General features: G+C 43.6%; 1 protein-coding gene across 14 annotated transcripts in view; it reads right to left on the reverse strand.

Moving 5' to 3' along the window:
• Positions 1–18,401, reverse strand: part of TCF7L2 (transcription factor 7 like 2) — a 171,266-nt gene that overhangs the window by 106,946 nt on the left and 45,919 nt on the right. For 12 of the 14 annotated variants that reach the window (XM_085064830.1, XM_085064834.1, XM_085064831.1 and 9 more), the window contains one exon: positions 2,293–2,394. The exons of the other annotated variants lie outside the window; for them this stretch is intronic. In XM_085064830.1, the coding sequence (XP_084920956.1) occupies positions 2,293–2,394 (102 nt within the window). The remainder of the gene's footprint in view (positions 1–2,292; positions 2,395–18,401) is intronic. 14 annotated transcript variants of the gene reach the window in all.

The following is an 18,401-nucleotide window of genomic DNA, read 5'->3' on the forward strand; positions in this document are numbered from 1 at the left end:
ATCTGCAGCCACTTTATCTCCCCCGAATGCCATTACCCGCTCTAACTTTATTTACCAAAAAATAAGACCATTTTCACTCCACAAAATTAATGTGGCCTGGGGTCGGTGCCAGGAAAAAGGGTGGAAAAAGCTGCCCCTTATTTATATATTTTAACAGAACAAGGCAAAACAGTTTGCTGCTAGAAATAAACATTAAACCTTGCAGAACCTTCCCCCCCCCCTTTCCCAAAAACCCACTGCTCTCCCCCTCACTCCCTCCCTCCGCCTCTTCTCCCTCCAACATTGTAAGTAGCACAAAAGATCACATTACAAATGCCAGCTGTGGCTCTTTCGGAAGGTGGCCTCCATCTCGGAGGTAGTATATGTTCCTCATGGCCTAAGTGGTTGCTATGGTAAATATGCTTTTTATTGAACAGCAGAGTGAAACAGCTTTTAAAGAGACCCATAAGAACCCCATAAATGGTCAAAATACAAAGCAGATCAACCTCGGCCTCCCTGGAAGCAGGTTTTGCTTCATTTTCCAATATGATTGTGATTTTTGAACCCTTTTTGTATAGTTTGTTGACCACTCGTCTCCACCTCGCCCACACGTGGGTGGAAAGGCTGGAGAGAGTCAGGGGAACTGAGACCCCAGCCAACCCCTGGTACCATAAGCTGCTTTGGGTTTTAAAGGCAGGGCAGGAGGCTTAGGGACAGAGGATGCTGAGCACTGGGAAGCTCAGGTGATCCCAAGCTCAGCCTTGCCCTCCCCAGCTGCAACCACCCAGGAGAAGCCTCCTGCTCCCTCTCCATCTTTTCCTGTGAGCCTGACACCACTCCACCACGTCAGAGCTCTGGGAACATTCGCACCCATCATGTCAGTCCTCTAGCACAGCAGCAAAAAGAAAAGAATTAAAACAGGAAAGTTTCTCTAGCTCATTTCTTATTAAGGGTAAGATGATGGCAGGTTTTGATGACTGTAGATTTCTGAATAACCAGCCACACATCTTTTCTCTGATCTCTTCCTCCAGTGACAGCCCAAGTGGACAGGAAGAAGAAAGCAAAATCATTCTGAAAAAGTTGAAGCAGCCAGCACTAGGTATCAACTGGGCAAATACTAGTCTTGTTCAAATTGCTCTCTGATGGATTGAGGGATGGTTTAGAAGCTGTGGATTCTAAAACATAGGAGATATTTTCTTCTTTTTAAATGAAGAACTACGACACTCATCGCAAAGGGCTGACTATTCTCAATTTAAAGAGACAACAAGGGAAAAAGAAGTTCCTCAAAATGTTTAGTATGATTTGAGATTTCTAGCAAATCCAATTTGTGCCTTGGGTGATCTACCAGTTATGTCAGCTTTAGACTACAGAGCAAAAAATAAAGAATGAGCAGAGTTTCTTTTCCTGGTATTGACATTATCATCGAATGGTTATAAAAAAGTTTTTTTTAAAAAATATGCTCAACTTCATGATGAATTATTTCAGAATAAATATTCTAACCCACTACATGTCATCTTCTCTAGAGACAAATCTCCCAGATGAACAGTCAGAGCTAAGATGCTCCTTAACCACAGATGGCACTGACACTATGGGTGAGGATGGGCCACTGTGTATCACCTGTCTTGCAGATCACCACATAAACAATTTCCTTCTAGATCTCTATGGATGCTATTCTAGAAAGTAAAATTAACCCTTAAACCACTCTCATGTAAATTTGTGCAGAACATTGCAAACTCAACGTTGTTTTCACAATAGAAGCATGGAAAAACATTAACCAAGAATTGAAAATTTAAGTTAGAAGTTAACAAATAAAGCCATTTTTAAAAATACTACTCATTATAAAGAGAGTTTGATATTTTGCAGGTAGTAGTAAACGTTTGATAACACTGTTTATACTAAATGAGAAGTCATCACAACACAAAGGGATGTGCTTTGTTGAACTTGGCTCTTTGGAGCCTTCACCCAGGTAAAATTCTGACTGACTCACAAACTATCATCCAAGATTTTACAATAAGAAAAAATTTCTTCAAGTACAGGCTTGGTTTTGATTTTTCTAATGCTTTCCAGACAGTCTCTTCACTCCCTTCACTTCAACACTGTCAGATGTGTAAACCAGCCTGATTGGACTCCACTGCCACTAAGTAATTCTGCAGTGTGTAAATTTAGAGCATTTTTTACTCCCTAGTCTCCTGCAAGGCACATGGATGATAATTTCATAAACAGCCCAGCGATAGCAAAAGTATTCCCTCCTTTTACCAGAAGCTTGTTTTTTTTTTTTAAACAAAGGAAGAACATCTTTCTGTGTTTACTTACAACAATGTGTGCTGGAGATGGAGACCTAGCATCCTTGAGGGCTTGTCTACTCTGAAGGCTCCCTGCCTGAACATCAAGCAGTGGCCATTTCATCTGCAGATACTGGATGGAGGAAACAAAAATGGGAAAAGAAAAATGAGTTCAGAAAAGAAAGGCAAAAAAAAAATAACAAATCTTAGGTAACATGGATAAAAAAGTATAAATTAAAACTTATGCAAGGAACTGAAACAAAAATTAAGACAACCTTACATGTTTGTGGAGACAAAATCTTTGCAGAACTAACAAATTTCATACCACTGTGTTACAGTTCAGGAATAAGAAAATAAAACAGATTGCAAAGACAGTATTACATTAGTTTTACTAATTATAACGTATCTAGAAGTAGAATAAAGCCCACCAAGAAACAAAATAACATAACCATGGAGAGGATGGGACAAGGGAAAAGGTGGCTATCAGTGTCAGGAGAGGGAAAACATATAATGATTTAAGAATATGATCTCATTATTGAATGGGTCATCTGTCAGCCTTCTTTCAGCAAATGCACCAAGTCAACTGCTCCAACTCCCCAGTGCTGTGTGAGTCCTAAAGACAGAGCTCTACCCCAAAAAGACCCAGCATTGCTGGGTCTTAGCACCTATTTTCCCTACTTTTCACCATTTCTGGAAGCCACTACGGGTTATTTTCTTCTTGCTTATCTTCTGTCAGAGAACCCTGGCTCAGGGACAGCCAGAATTTCTCTGTGGCACTGCAACAGGCAGACAGGCTGAATGCACACAGGTGCCATGTCTGCAGCGTAAGGAGGTGTTGATTCAAAACCCAAAAACCTTCAGATTCCTGCACTAGAAGTGCTCAACTCTGATCAAGAGCAGGCCCACAGAGAAATTAGTTATCCCAAACGAACTTCTGCACCACACATCTAAATATAATTTCAGCCCAAGCTTTTCTCTCTGCACGGTGCTGCACTGTCCCCGTTAATTTAATAGTAATTAAACAGTACAGGACTTCTAAAAGCCCTGTATCGTGCTGGAAGAAATGTGTACAGCCACATACCTCCAGCCACCTCCCAGAACTAAGAAAAGCAGCTGCACACATAGATCAGGCCACTGCAGAGGCTCCTATTTAGAAGTAGACTCTGGCTGACCTGACAGATCTATTCCTAGAAAATACCTAGAGAAACAGTTATGTTTACCCATTCCTTCTTCTTTTTTTTTTTTTTTTAAGTAAGTAATCTCGAAGAACCACCATGCACAAACAGCCCCTGCCACTCCAGGCAAGCAACGGAAGCTGTATCTGAATCTCCACGAAGGAAGGAAGGAGATCTGGTTCCATGCTTTCAGCACATCACTATCACATTTGCTCATGCATGCAAAACATTTGCTCACATGCAAGGCCTGTTTGCTGCAAGACTCTGGGCACTGAGGTACCCAAAAAGCAGAAGCCAGCAGGAGGATGTGTTACCAATTCCCATCACTTGGAGGGCTCTGAGTTTTCCAAGCTACTGGAATGCAAATAAACAAACCCATACTCTGGATTTGTGCCCCATATGAGTTCCTCAAGTTCCAAGAAGTCTTGTTCTTATTCATGTTCACATTTGGGATTTGTGCAATGTGGACCAGAATGTTTCAGCACTTCTTAAAAACAAGAAATAAAACCCAAACAAACCAGACCTAGACTACCCATAAGCGACATTTCTAACTCTTACAACTCGATTTTAAGCCTCCAGATATTTGATCACTTGCATCAAATCCCTGCTCTTCAATATATGTGACCACAACATAAATTTTAAAGTTGAGATGATGTTAAAGCAACTTTCTAACCCTTTGTGGTTTCAAAAAAGTGCGTAAAAATGCAACCCGAGTGCACAGAATTTGGACCCAAAGCCTAAGCCAACTGAGAGCTTTTTAACTTGAGGGGAAATCTGATACATTTCAGATTTGCAGATGGCACTATTACACAAGTCAACTGCTACATTTTCAAAAGTCCATCAGTTTTCTTAGACAGCAATCGAAACGCCACCCCATAGAGGGGCACACAAATTTGCAGAAAGGGTCCTGATGTGTGACAGCTACTATTGGCTTCCTCAGGTTTTCCAGACAACCAGTGAAGAATTTTTCCCTTCTTCCAAGGAAGCCACAGCTGAAGCCCCTACAAGAACATGACAGCTCAAACAGTGGCTTTTCAGGAAACAGCCACCCAGCTGTTACCCACAAAAATAAACCCATCACCTTCATTTTTCCACAACCGTTCCACAGTCACGAGCAACCCTGGAATATCCCTACAACCACGACAACCTGTGAGGAGCTCAGGTCAGCAGCTGTCCTAAAAGACAGGCCAAGAAACACGTGGGCTTCTCTGACACTGCCCCAAGGGCAGACAGAGGCACTGACAAGCAGCAGGGGTGAGCTCACAGCAGACCCCATCCAGTCAGTAATTATTGTAGGGATTACACAGCCTTCAGGACTGTCAGTTTGGCTGGTTTTTACTAGCAATAAATTCCATTAGAAGAAACAGAGCAAGAAGGCATGGTTGCTCCCTCTCCACCTCTATCCCACAACAGCCTGTGCTTTCAGAGCATACTTTCAGCTCCTACACCAGGCTGACCTAAGGGCAAGATGAACATTTCAGAAGATCTCACTGTTACACTTTGTTTTTCTCCTTTTAAAACCCTTAGTCTGGACTCTCACTAAAGGCCTTCTCTTACCAACCCCTGGCAAAGAGGATCCAAGAAGTCTTACAGTGCAAAGGCTAAAGCACAAACAGCTTCTCTTGGACATGCACATGAAGCCCAGCAGGAACAGTCCAAACCCAGAGGGCTCAGTTTTGCACACAAGCACAGACATGGACAGCTTCCATTCCTACCAGTGGATAATACACCAGTGGGAGACAAAATAAAACCAAATAACCAGACCCAAGGGAAAGCAGTAATGCACAGGGGTTGATAAAGCAACTTCCATGAGCTCTACCAAGTGGCCAGGATCCAGAGCAGCCTCCCAGCCCCGCCAAGGGCAAGATGTTCTGTCTGTCAGATAAGCAGAAGGGGCCAGAGCCCACAGCCAATGCCCATGTCAAGCTAGTGAACCCACAGCCTCGACGGCAGGATGTTTGCAAAAGCAAAAAAAGTCAAATTTGCTGGCTTCAAAATGCCAGCCCTGTTGATAAAGTATGAAATATTAGCATTGTTTAAGGTGACGAGCCTGACTCAAGGCCTCCTCGTCCAAGAATTGTCATGCCTGTAACACAATATTGATGTGGTGGCTTATAATTCTTACTTTACATAAAAGCTTCATTGTGTGCCAAATTCAATCTCCACAGGCTACCTGAGCCACAGATTTTTACAAGTCTACATTTCAGCGCTGCGAGTCTACAATACACATAATTTTCAATTATGTTAGGGCAGAACAGGATCACTGCCTATATAACATTACTGGTTGGAGGAAATGAGACTCAGCCCTACTGCCGAGAGAGCTAACTGGATCCAGATGGCGGCCGAGCCCGGGGAGCGACGTCGCAGCAGCCGCCCCTGCACAACTCCCTCTTTCACAGTGCAGGACATGCCAAGCCCTTGCTGGGGCTGGGAGCTGCGGCAGGAGGATGCTTGGGCAGGGGGGAGTTGGATCACCACGGGGAAGAAGAGGGAGAGCAGTGATTGCTCTCGCAGATTTGCTACTGCTGCCCTGCGCTGCGGTACTCTTATTAAAAAAGAGAAAAATTCAGTCCTGCTACAGCAGAGGTAAATCCTTTCCTTCCTCAAGCAAGTAAATAGCAGGAAATCCTCTTCTCTTGGCCCTAAATGCAGATTTGAGCCAGACAGTTCCTCTGATTTGCAAGGAGTCCACAAAAATCCAAAGCTGACTTTCCCAGCCTTCTGACACTGCTTTTACATTCCTGCACCAGGCAGCTGGGAGGGAGGAGAATGGTAAGAGGGAGTGAAGTTCCCACCATCCTGCTCCTGCAAAGGCTGGACACTCACTCCTCTCCTGCTTCTTCTTGTGTCTCAGTGTGGAAATCAGGACTTGCCTGTACAAACACTGAACTTTTCAACAAATTAACTCTAACAAATCTGTGCAAATTATTTCAGAACAAAACTGTTGAAATGGGCTCTGCTGGCCTGCTTTTAACATTTTTTTAAAATAATGTCATCATGGTGCAAGTACTTTATTCCCTGTTTAACAATATGATCTGATGGGGATCATTAGCATGTGTGCATTTAAAAAAAAAAAAAAAAAAAAGTTTTATGGCAAGTCTCAGAGAGCTTAAGCAAAATAATTGTTAAGCTCCAGGCCTCCACACAAGAATTAAAACAAGTATGGGGCGAGCGTACTTGAGAGAAACCAAAGCTTTTAAAAAGGCTGTTAAATTGTCAGCACAAGGGAAAGGCAAATGATTTGAAAGGCCCATATTTTTTTCTGTAGAAGGGAACAAAAAACCCCAGGAACCTTCCTACACATCCACACATCCCATCTACAACCAGAGGGTCCCACAAAGCACAGACCTGCCAAGAGCAGCTCTGCGTGGCCACCCCCCAAAGCAGCCACCTTCCTGAGCAGATCTTTCCAAGTTTTCACACCAGAGTCGGTCAACAGCAACTGAACTTCACAACCAGCACTAGAGGAGTTTGCTGGGAGCTCTTACTCAGGGCCAGCAGCTGCCCCAAAGGCCGGGGCTGCGCTTGCAGCGGTGCAACCACGAAGGAAAGGATGGCTCTGAGTTCACAGGTGTTTCCTGCACCACTGTCCAACCTGAACCTGTCCCCTTGTCACACTATTGTTTTCACTGCTAGAATGCCCTACAAGTGATGTTGTACAACATATAAAAACATAAACACAGTAAGAAAAAAAAAAGGCCATATTTTTAAACAGAGGGAAAGCTGCATAATGCTTTCCAGCTCAGGTTTCCTGCAGCTGGTGCTTATTAGCTCCCAGGAACTGAAAGAAGCAGCAGCAGGGCTCCTGGAGTCAGCTTGATGCCACTGGTCTCCAGTATCTCCCCTAACCATTGGACCACACCTCCAAAGTCTGCATTTTCTCCCTGGATCTCAAATAGAAATATTCCTGATCCTAGTTTTGCAGTTAGCTTCTCCCTTGGACAGCATGGCAGAATCACGTGGAAATACACACCTGGATGTCAACTTGAAGGTCAGGAGTTTCTCCAATATTTAGTTAGCAGCTCTTCTGGGAGGGAGCATCTAGACAAATTTTAACCAGGGATAATCCAGTAGCAATACAGGAGATTACAACACTGAGGGGATGGCTGATATTTATGGGGAAGTCAACAGCAATGAAGACAGATTAACAAGACCATAATTGATCTCTACAGACAAGAAAAATAATTGCAAGAGGATACTCATCTTGGTACCTACAAAGAAAGGTCTGTCACCTACTAATGTCCCCACTTACATTAAAAGCAAAGCCTCTGAAGATTTAAATGCAGACCCTCAGCTTCTGCTCCACTGCTTAATTTACCTTGACCCCTTATTTTTGGTCTTCAGTTATCACCTTGTTTGTAGAGGTGTGCTGTGTGAGAGCAAAATCTGGAGGATTTATTTTAAATAACCAAAGAAGGCTGTTGAAGGAACTTTAAAAGGGCCTCCTATTTCTTGCAGATCTGCAATGTCTGGAATTTTTTGTATGAGAAGTAATGGACACCACCCACGATGCTGAGCCCTTCTACAGAATATGTAATGCACCACCACGAGGCACAGGGGAGCTGCTCAAAACAAAAGCAGCAAGGTTGATTTCAGTGAGACCGATCCATTCCACACAAAAGATTTCCCCACAGCATTCAAGAAATTAAAGCATAAAATTGTAAAACATGGAAAATATTTATCATATATTTCCACTTTTTTTTTCTGACAGATTCTTAACACTATTGCAACATCACAAAAATAAATTATTACGTAAAATACATAAATAAGGGAAAAGTGGCACAAAACCAGGAACTGATAAGTGTCAAGTACCTGCATTGACACGTACACATAAGGCATTAAGTTCTCTTCCAAATTTAAAATGTCCTTAAATTTTCCCATTATTGAGAATTTGAGTGACCTTGTCTCCTTCCTTTACAGTAATACACAGGAGACCCTGACACAGGGACCTTGAGTTGCCCATTTCTGTATTTTGTCTTTGCCTTTGTCATATTGCTGAAGTGCTGTTAGGGCAGAAAACCGAGACAGCTGAGTCCTCCACAGGCTGAAAGTCAGAGAAATGTGTTAAACAGGCCAAGATCATCTCAAAGGAAGGATGCCTGAAAGCAGAAACCCTGGGATCTGGAGCTGTCTCACTGAAGGCACGGAACAAACTAAGGTGATGGGCAAGGAGTATGCCCATTCTGGAGTAGGATAAGGCACAAAGCAACAGCTTGAGCCCCATCACCTGCAGTTCTCCTGACTGGACATGTGAGAACATCCCAGACAGAGCAGATCCTGTGCTTCCTCCTGACCTAATCTCCAGGTTCTTCTCCTGCATCCCAGAAGAGTGTGCACAGCTCTTCTCCTGCATCCCAGAAGAGATGCAATAGAACAGCTCCATCCCATTGCTACTGCCAGGCATCACCCCCACTCACACGGGTTTTCTGTACACACTGATAAGGGTGCAGAGGAGGCTGCCATGGGAGAGAGCTGAAGAGAATAACCAGAAGCTTCCTCAAAAATTATTGCCTATGAAAGTTCAAGCAAATGCAGATAATTATTTGCTCATTCTGATGTGGATGAAAGGCATTCTTGCCATGAGTTCTACTGCAATATTGAAGTAAAACAGGTTTTTTGCTTCTACTGAAGGCAAGGTCGGTAGGCTGCAGTTGAGTTCTAGGATACTGACACAGAGCACAAAGAAGCAAAGTAAAGGCTAATCAGCTTCTTCAGGAATTTAAAATAATTTTTTTAACTTTATAAGAGGAAGAGTGTTCATGTGACACAGAAGTACAGCATTACTTTCTGCAGTTCACATGGTATCTCTGCAAACTAACTGCAGGCAATATTTCTCAATCCTGGGTGGAGCTTGGGAAAGTACCACTACTTTTTTTCACATTTAATGTGAAAGACCCCACAATCCTCAGTGCACAAATCAGCATGTTGGCTGAGGACTATTCAGACATCTACAAAGAGCTGCTCCAAAAGGCAGGCATAAATAATTGCATAATTTCAGTCGAGGTACAAGAACAAGCATTTTATCTACTTTAAGCCAAAAAAACCAAACCAAACCAAAAACTTCATTTTTAAGCTGTTTTCCCAAAATTTTCTCTGTAACCTGTTCTGTTGCACTTAAGCATAGCTTCCCCTAGATAAAGAATGGGACAGTCATAAAAGCTGAAGAAAGTTTCTGTAGGTACCACTTGCTTAGACTCGAAGTTTAACCAGCCTCCAAGACCGACCCAACAATTTGATGTACAGACAAACAACTTCTCATCCTGGCAATCTCCCAGAGAGTGAGAACAATTGGTAACTAGTGCTTGCATGAAGTCCAAGAATGCATTTTATGGTCTATAAAATATAATTCCTTTCCTCCCCTTCAAATCAAGACAGTAAAGATATCTGACAGCATGTTAGAGACAGAGATCATGGCACTGAACTACCTCCATTGTAACAGAAGGGCTGCTCCAGGGGAACCTTGCCTCCTTTAAAACCTTCCAACTCTGGTAAGACCATAGCTCTATTTGTGAAGGAGGGGCTGTAACTTTAAGCTTTGCAACTACTTTTTAGAACTTTTTTTAAAAGGAAAAGCAAGAAGAAAAGCCCTACAGAATAACAGTGCTCAGTGGTCATCCAGCTTGGTTCTGCTTTAATGTTGCAGAACATGTCTGCCCTGTGCTGCTCCCCTCTCACCACACACAGATCTGCAGCACAGCACAGCACAGTTGTGCAAGGAGCAAAGGGTGCCCTCCAAACCTGCCCCTATCTTTCCCTTCACTTCCACCATTTGGAGTTTGGAATGGGAGCTACATGTTTCCTAATTATGGGAAGCATCAACCAGGTTCCTTCAGTACTCTGGTGGTGAAGCCCATCAGGGAATTCATCGCTACATGACCATGATGTTGAACTGGCACAATTTTCCACTGCATATATTTGCATGAAGGTTAAAAAAAAAAAAAAACCCAAAACCATAAGGAGGCCTATCTTTGTAAAACTCTGTCCTGCTTCAGTCATAAAATCAGAGAATGGTTTCAGCCGGAAGGGGCCTTCAAGATCATCCAAGTTCCAACTTTCCTGCCATGAGCAAGGACACTGAGACCAGGCTGCTCAGAGCCCCATCCAGTCTGACCCTGGATGGGGCATCCATAATTCCCTGGGCAACCTGTGCCAGTCCCTCACCACCCTCACAGGAAAGAATTTCTTCCTAATATCTAATGCCAGCCCTCTTTTGGCCAAAAAAGGGTTGATTTGTAAAGTGTTTGGCACCTCCAGCTATCAAAAGCCAGCGGAAGCATGACAAAGGCAAGACAGTAAAAAGATGCTCTGCAAGACAGATACCCCTCCAAAGGGGCCTCCTGAACTATCTTCCTTGGGAGGGGTTTCTTCACTCTTTGATCCAAATTCTCATCTCAGATCTTGTGAAGCACCTGTGAATGAGTGGCACAGGTGGGTGAGATCATTGAGTAAAGGTGCTACAAGAAAATTTAGCAGTTTGCTCATTATTGTAACACAGCCTAAGAGGGTTTTACTGAAAGAGTCATATTTTCTTCCACTGTTGGGTAAGTGAAACTCATGACTCTAATCACTACCACAAAAATTCCTGTCGATGTAGCAATTCTGGGTGAACTGCCGGGAGCCACTCTCTAGTAAACCCAGCAAATTTCATACCAAATTTCCTGTCGCCTCCCTTGTGGTTTCCATGTGTGATTGGGTCTTCAATGCAACAAGGGGTAACTGCAGAATAGATGGCTCCAAGGGTTTCAGGCCCTCATGAAAACCAAGAACTTGCAAAATTCTGTTTCCCTAGGGGTGGTAAGTTTTGTCTTTTTTTTTTTTTTTTTTTTTTTTTTTAAGTTAACACAAAAATGTAACCTTAAGGCAACCTCAGGAAAAAGTCCTGGAGATAAGACTGGAACCAGCAATATTCTGAACTCCTAAGAGAAACTGGGAAGGTTTCTGCTGAGGTTATTTTGTTTTTCAGAAAGGCCTGACTTGGAAAAAAAACTTTCCACTGCATCATATCCTGGTCCACATTCCTTGCTGTAATCTTTTAGCTCAGATGTGTGGAGATGTCTTTGAAAGATGTAAAAGAGGTCGAGAGTCCCCTCAGCTAATTGTGCTGGCTGAGAAACAAAACTTGTGGGCTGGGGTAGGATTTGTGTCAGACTGACCTTCTGTGAGACCAGCTACTCCTCTGAATAAAACCCTCTTGCTGCCTCTGCCAGAATCCTCCTGCCACTCAAGTATCATCTTGCTGTAACAAATTACTCCTAACCCAGGATTATGGCTCTTTCCAAATCCCTCCTAGAGAGCCGGGAAAGAAACCCTCCCTCCCAGGATTCGGCACCCCTATCGATAATTCTCCTTTTTGCTTCTCTGATGGCACAAGGTCCTGGAGACAGCAAGACTGCTGCAACCATTTTCCCTCCAAATAAAAGCTGGGCGCCTCAACAGTCCGTCAGAAGAGGAAAAGATGAAGGCTTGCCTTCAGATATCCATGGAAAAGACACCCCATCTGGCCAGAGGGAAAGATGACTCCTGGCTAATTTGGAAGAATTATATTTAGGCGGAGGACTAAGTGAATCATTTAGGATGGAAGCAAAATAAAACAAATGAAGTATTCACTAAATCTGTGCTGTCACCTCTTGTTCCTGGGCAGCCACCCCTTATATTTATTTTCTAGTTTCCTCCAGCACCACCAAAACAATGCGATATGCATTTAGGCATTTAAAAGAAGTATTTTTAAAAATATTCTTAGTTGAATCATCAGCCACACAAACTCTTCCTCAAGAACACATAAAATGTTGGTTTTCCTTAAAGGAGATGCAGACAAAAAAGATGTTAAATAAATATGGCCCAAAATTTATATCATTATGCATGATTTTTCCACAGTTTAAAGGGTGGCCCCAATGAAAATGATATAAACTCATTTATCACAAAAATAAGCCAAATTCCTACAAAATCCAAATAAATCATGTAATGACTTTAGAAAGACGCACTGACTTTTCAAGTAACTTTAGATTATGCATTAAACGTAAGCAACTTTTGTTAAACTGGCATAGTCTGCAGGCTTAAGATGCACAAAATACACTACTATTCAGGAGTTCTGAAGAAATGTGGGGCTTTTTGTTTATTCATAGAGAAAAATTTTCCTCACTCAAAAAAACTACACCGCCATATCCACTCCCTGAGCTGAAGAGACTAGAAACAAAAATCAAACAGCACAATGAACTAACGCAAAATAACCCTTTCAGTTTTAATAAATGTGGGGGGGGGAGGAAAACACTCTTTTTTTGAGCAGCAAATTGAAATCATACATTGTTCCATGTATCTATAGGGGGGAAAAAAATATATTTTCTGCTGCACAAGGAAAAATGCAACATGCATGAGCCTGCATCCTTGCTCTCCAAGTGTGGGTGGAAGAGAAGCAGGAGGGGAATTAAAAAAAAAAAAAAAAAAAAAGAACTTTTTTTAAATCCATGTAGAAACAGCGGTCTGGGAGGGGGCCTCTGTCCCAGGGAAATGCAGCAGCAGCTCTGCAGCAGCTCATGCCCTGCAGGGACTGTGCCCCATGCGCCGGATTCCTGCGGTTGTGGCAGAGGTTTGTTTTGGAGAGGTGAGCGAGGCTGTGCCATCCGGCTGCGAACACCCAGCTCACTCACGGCCGCAGACACCGCACGACACATCTGCGGCTGTCACACTTTGGTGCCACAGCCCCAGAGCTGAAACAAAGGAGTCATCAGAGCAGCCCCTGAGCGTGTAAATCTGAAAATAGCTGAAAATGTTGCTCTCGTTGCTAAATATAGTGCGGGCGTTTTGAACTGGCTGGCCCGCGAGGCAACTTTTGTATTTATTTATTTAAAGGACCACGGTTTGGAAACACTGAGTGTTTTTTAAGCCTGTTCGTGTATATATGTTTGCCCTCTCTCAATATTATTAATATGCAGGGAAAAAAAAAAAAAAAACTCAGCAGGTACTAGAAAAACAACTTGCACGTAAAGGAGCCACAGAGCTGAGCAGAAAGATGTATACCCATGGGATGCTCTGTGGGATTCTCTCTGAAAGCCAAGGGCACAACCCTGGGCCTGGGGCAGCAGCTCAGACAGCAAGGGGACACAGTGACCCCACAGAAGCTCAGGACAAGGATGGGGACACACACCAGTCCCTCATGGGGACAACCACAGCCAAACCGGCAGCACTCGAGGCCTGTGCCGAGTACTCTGGACCCACAAGTGCCAAATGAATATTTCAGGTTTTAGCCTTGCCTGCAACTGATGAAAAAACCCCAGTAGCTATTCGAGGTTTGTTACAGCTGTACAGCTGCCTTAAGAAAAAAAAGGGCAAAAAAAAAAAGGTTTTCCTTAGCAGGGCGGGGGGTGGAAGGGGCTGCATCGACAGCTCCAGTAGCCAGAGGCACTTTGCAAGAAGGAAAGTAGAACTCACGATGTGGGCAGGCCTCGGGTTTCTGAGCCTCAGGGCACATCCAAGAGACACAGCGTATTTACTGAACAGCCGGCAAAGCAAAGGCTCCAGTCTTACAACATTTTATAATCTTATTGTGGACACTTATATTTTATAAGTACTCGAGGTTGAGGAGAGCAGGGTGGGGAGGGACATGAGGAGCCACATTAGCTGTCTGGTGGGGTTCTGAGAGGCAGGTTTGTTTTTTAAAGACGAGGTAGGATGACTCCATATGTGGGTAATTATAAATGAAGCGACTAAGGATCAATGAGCTCCCTTTCATAGCAATCGCTTATTTATTTATTTTAAAAATCACGACACAGCATTTCTGTTCCATTTCCAAGTCAAATTTATCCTAGGTGGAATCAGAGGAAGAAAAACCAGGTTCCTAAACAGATTTTTTGAGAGCATTAATAGACTCGAGAGCATCTGCGCAGGACAGTAAGTTGAAGTCAGCGTTTCTGCATGCTGCACAGCCAACCCCATAACCTCAGGAGGGAACTTTCATCTCCACAGACCTGCACACGAAAGGTCATTACAGTGCACCCTGCTCCCACTAAGGAGCTTACCTCTCACACGTAACATCAGGCTTATTAAGCTACGTGCGATGATACAATAGCTGCTAATCTAGTGAAAATTATTATTCCTCTCCTCCTGCCCCCAAGCAACACGGGGATTTGCAGCGTGCTGGTCTGTAGGATGTTACCTGAAGGACACAGGGAATTCAAACTGCCCTGCCCTCCCCATTCCCTGGGTGATCCCTCCCAGTGATTTCCAGTGAGGCTGTCTGGAGTAGCCCAAGTATTGTGGAGAAATTCCTCTCTAACTGTGTATGGGTTTAATCAGAAAAAAAAGTTGTATTTATAAAGAAAAAAGAAAAAAAAAAAAAAAGGGAAAGATTTCTTTCTCCAGCAAGCAGGAGAACAGCATAAGAAAAATGCAGAAGCTCAATGCAATCATTCCACCACCTCTTTCCATTGGTCCAGGAAAAGATTGGCAGCTCCTGCAAGACCTGCTTCAGGCTGTCATTCTGTGGAGCTGGATGTTTTGCCATCGTTTCTGAATGATAATTGGCTCAAAAATTAACACGCCTCAGTGTCCCTGTAGAAAGAGGCCTGTGGTCTCATCCAGTGGGGTCATTACCCGCCAGAGCATTCCACATTTCCTTGAGAGGGCACGAATGGCCTGAACTCCCACACACTTCAGAGCAGTTAATTCACCCAACAGGGCAAAGTATTCAGGTCAGGATTTTTCCAAGAAGCCATAAGAACCTGGGTGCCTGATTGGCTTTGCTCCTTTTTGAATCCCATGCCTTGCACTGGTGAGTGATTTAAGATCCACACTGCAGCTCTGTTCAAGGGGTCAAAAATTTGCAAATAATATGTGACTAATACTTTCTCACTTTAGAAGTAAATTTAGAGAAGTTTGAGTCATATCAGAAAGTGCTTTTATTCTCAAAGAAATTTTAAACCTCCTCTCTCAGTTTTTTAAGGCCATTAACTCTTCCCTTCATCCGAATCCCTTATTTTGTTCCAGAATGAAGAAGAATACTCCTCTGTCTGGGGACTGATGGTACCTGTGGTGCATCTCTCTCATATGAATGTGTTTGAAAAAAAACCAGACTCCTTTGGTCTTACTTTACTATGGAGTTAATACATCAATCATTCCGCATACGTACAAACCAAAATACATGGCAGACAAACCCATATCCTATCAGTCCTGCATAATGATGCTTTAAATTTGTAAATATAATACATCAGGCCAATTCATCCACAAGTGTCAAGAACCTCAGAGAAGTTACTGGAGCTTTCAGACTTTTGTCCCTTAGAAACTCTGATTCCAATATGATTACCACCAAGGCAAAATTAGCAACTACTTGTGACTATCTTGTGCTGTACCTCATACCCCAAGCCATGCAAAATCATACAAAATTCCCTATCTTATTGCAGTGCAAAAAGAAAAAAAAAAAAATCAAAGCAACCTCCCCAGACACACAGAGAATAGAGAAGATGGCAATGGAAAAATGGATGGCACAGTTATTCACCCACACACATCAGGAGCATTACAAATAGGAGGGGGAAGTGAATTTAAAAAATACCTGGGAAAGTCCATATTATCTACTGTATGCTTGGGCAGGTAATGGATAGAAATGTAATTTTTTTTTTTTTTACTAGAATAAGGGGGAAGATAATTGTTTACCAACAGACTTCAGCTAAATCATTTTGAAAATGGAGAAAACCCAGAAATGACAAAGCAAGTCAGCTGCAGGACAGGGCCACAAGGGTGTGGATGTGGCCACTGCCAGCACTGGTACCAAGTAATAGCTCCCCAGCCAGCCAGCCCACTGCTTTCCCCACGCAGGAGGAATTAAAAAAGGAAAAAGGAAAAAAAAAAAAAAAACCAACTAACAAAATAAAATGCCAAGCCTGCCCTTCAGTAGGGCCTAGATTAATTGTAAATGCAAATGAAGCCCTTCTGCAGCACTAGGGTCCATTTCCAGGGAAATGTGTGCACCCGCCTCTGTTTACTCCGGCTCCAGCAATGCAGCACAACCTTCAGTCAAGCTATTAACTTGAACGTTGAACTTCACAGCACTGGCTGTCTTTCTCAGCCATTCTTTTGATGTTACCTCCAAAGCAAAAGATCAAAGACTTTGAGTGTGGTGAGGGGAAGTCCCAGGCTCTTAGCCTACCAGCCTGTGATATATGTTAAAATCCTGGCCAAAAGAGAGAGCGAAGGGAAAAAGAAAGGAAAAGCTAGCGAAGAAAGCGTTCTGGCAGAGTGGTGACACAAGGAAGCGGCGCAGCAAAATCCACATGGCCACGTCTGCCCGGGTTCACAACCCCAGAAAGGGGGCCTGTTTCTCTGCCCCCACGCTTTCTGGCAGTGCTGGGTTGCTCCCCAAAACCTGCAGCCCCCAACACCCCTCTGCCACGAAGCCACATCTTGCATGCTGCCCATGTGCCAGCAGCACATTCTCAGGCAGAGAAGCATCCCTGGCTGGTACGTGGTGCCAGCCCACGAGCTCAGCAGGACAGGGAGAGGCAACACAGGATCAGGGCTCTGCGAGACATTGAATTTCCACATCCGCCACAGGCTCCCAGGCCATCCTGAATGAGTCACACAAAAATAAACCCTTCGCCTCAGCCTTCCTGCTTGTAAAACGCGGATAATATTGCCCTGCCAGGATAACAGCCTATTCTTCCTTGTGGGGCCCCGGGAGGCAGCAGTGCTAAAGGCCGTGCTGCTATCTGCAGGGTCCAAGTCCACACACCCCCTCACGTGTCACCACACCCCGGGCAGCAGGGAACCCACAGCCACAGGGACAGGCAGCTCCCCCATCCCAAAGGGGGACTGCGTGGCAGCAAGGTGGCTTCCGCCACAGCTCACCACAGTCACCCTGGAGCAGGTCTGGATGCCTTTGGGAAGGCTGGTCCTGCAGGAAAACATCTAGAAAGTAACTATTTTCCCCATCTCTCAGCTTGTTTTTGTTTGTTGGGGATTTAGGGGTTTTCTTAAGGGGTTTTTGTATTATTTTTACTTTAGCCACATGTTTAGAATGGGACAGGAAGGGGGTGATCTTTTTTTTCTCCAGTTATATATATATAATTCTTTTTATTTTAAGATTCTGTCCAATTATTTTCCCTTTCCTGAGCCTTTTTTAGGATTTATTTATATTCCCATAATACACAACAGCATTCCAGATTTAGATGGTGACACTTGGTTGACACGGTCAAAAGTGGATCCAGCGCAGCCTGTCTGCCAAGCCAAGCCCCTCATCCATCAGCCGAAGTCCTTTTACTGCAGGGTCATGAAGGAATCACGGACTGTTTGTCATTCCTTTCTACCAATGTCCCTCCTAACTCTAGAAACCAAAACCCTCTTATGCTTGTCAGCTCCTCCTCTTCCCCACCCCCATGAATTCAGCTCTTGGCATTCACCAGCATAAAAAGCCATGGGATTCAAAACAGAAATTCTTCAAAACAGAATTCATGGCATTAAGCAGTAAGTAGGATATTCTGATTTTATTGTACTTTACTTACTCCTACTTAGCTCTAATCCTCACTCCCTAGACAGAGGCTCGCTCTCGCTGTCAGCGAAGTCGATAGGAATTTGGCTATTGACTTCAATAGAAGTGGGATCAGTTCCTCACATCTGTTGCACAAGGCAAGCAAAATGCAGAGCAAAAAAGAAAAATAGGTGGGGAGAGAAAAATAAAGTCAAAAACAAAAAAAAAAGAGAGAAAAACCTCAACACTGAATTGTGAAATGATAAACGAATGTGAATCAGGACTGCAAGTAATAGTTGCAAGGGGAGCTCCAAATCTGCAAACCAAAATCATCCATTCCTAGACCAATACCTCCTTTCATAAAAAGGCAATCCAAACAACTACAGTGGGGGCAAATCCCCAAGCCACAACAAAAAATATTACTCTCTAGTCACAGTTTCTAATGCAAAAGGACCAGCTGGCCTGTCCAGTACAGCTTTTTCATGCTGAGGAATCCCTCAGCTCCCTTCCCAG

This window comes from Lichenostomus cassidix, chromosome 6 (genome assembly GCF_008360975.1).
Source record: "Lichenostomus cassidix isolate B80296 chromosome 6, HeHo_3.0, whole genome shotgun sequence".
Classification (NCBI taxonomy): Eukaryota; Metazoa; Chordata; class Aves; order Passeriformes; family Meliphagidae; genus Lichenostomus; species Lichenostomus cassidix.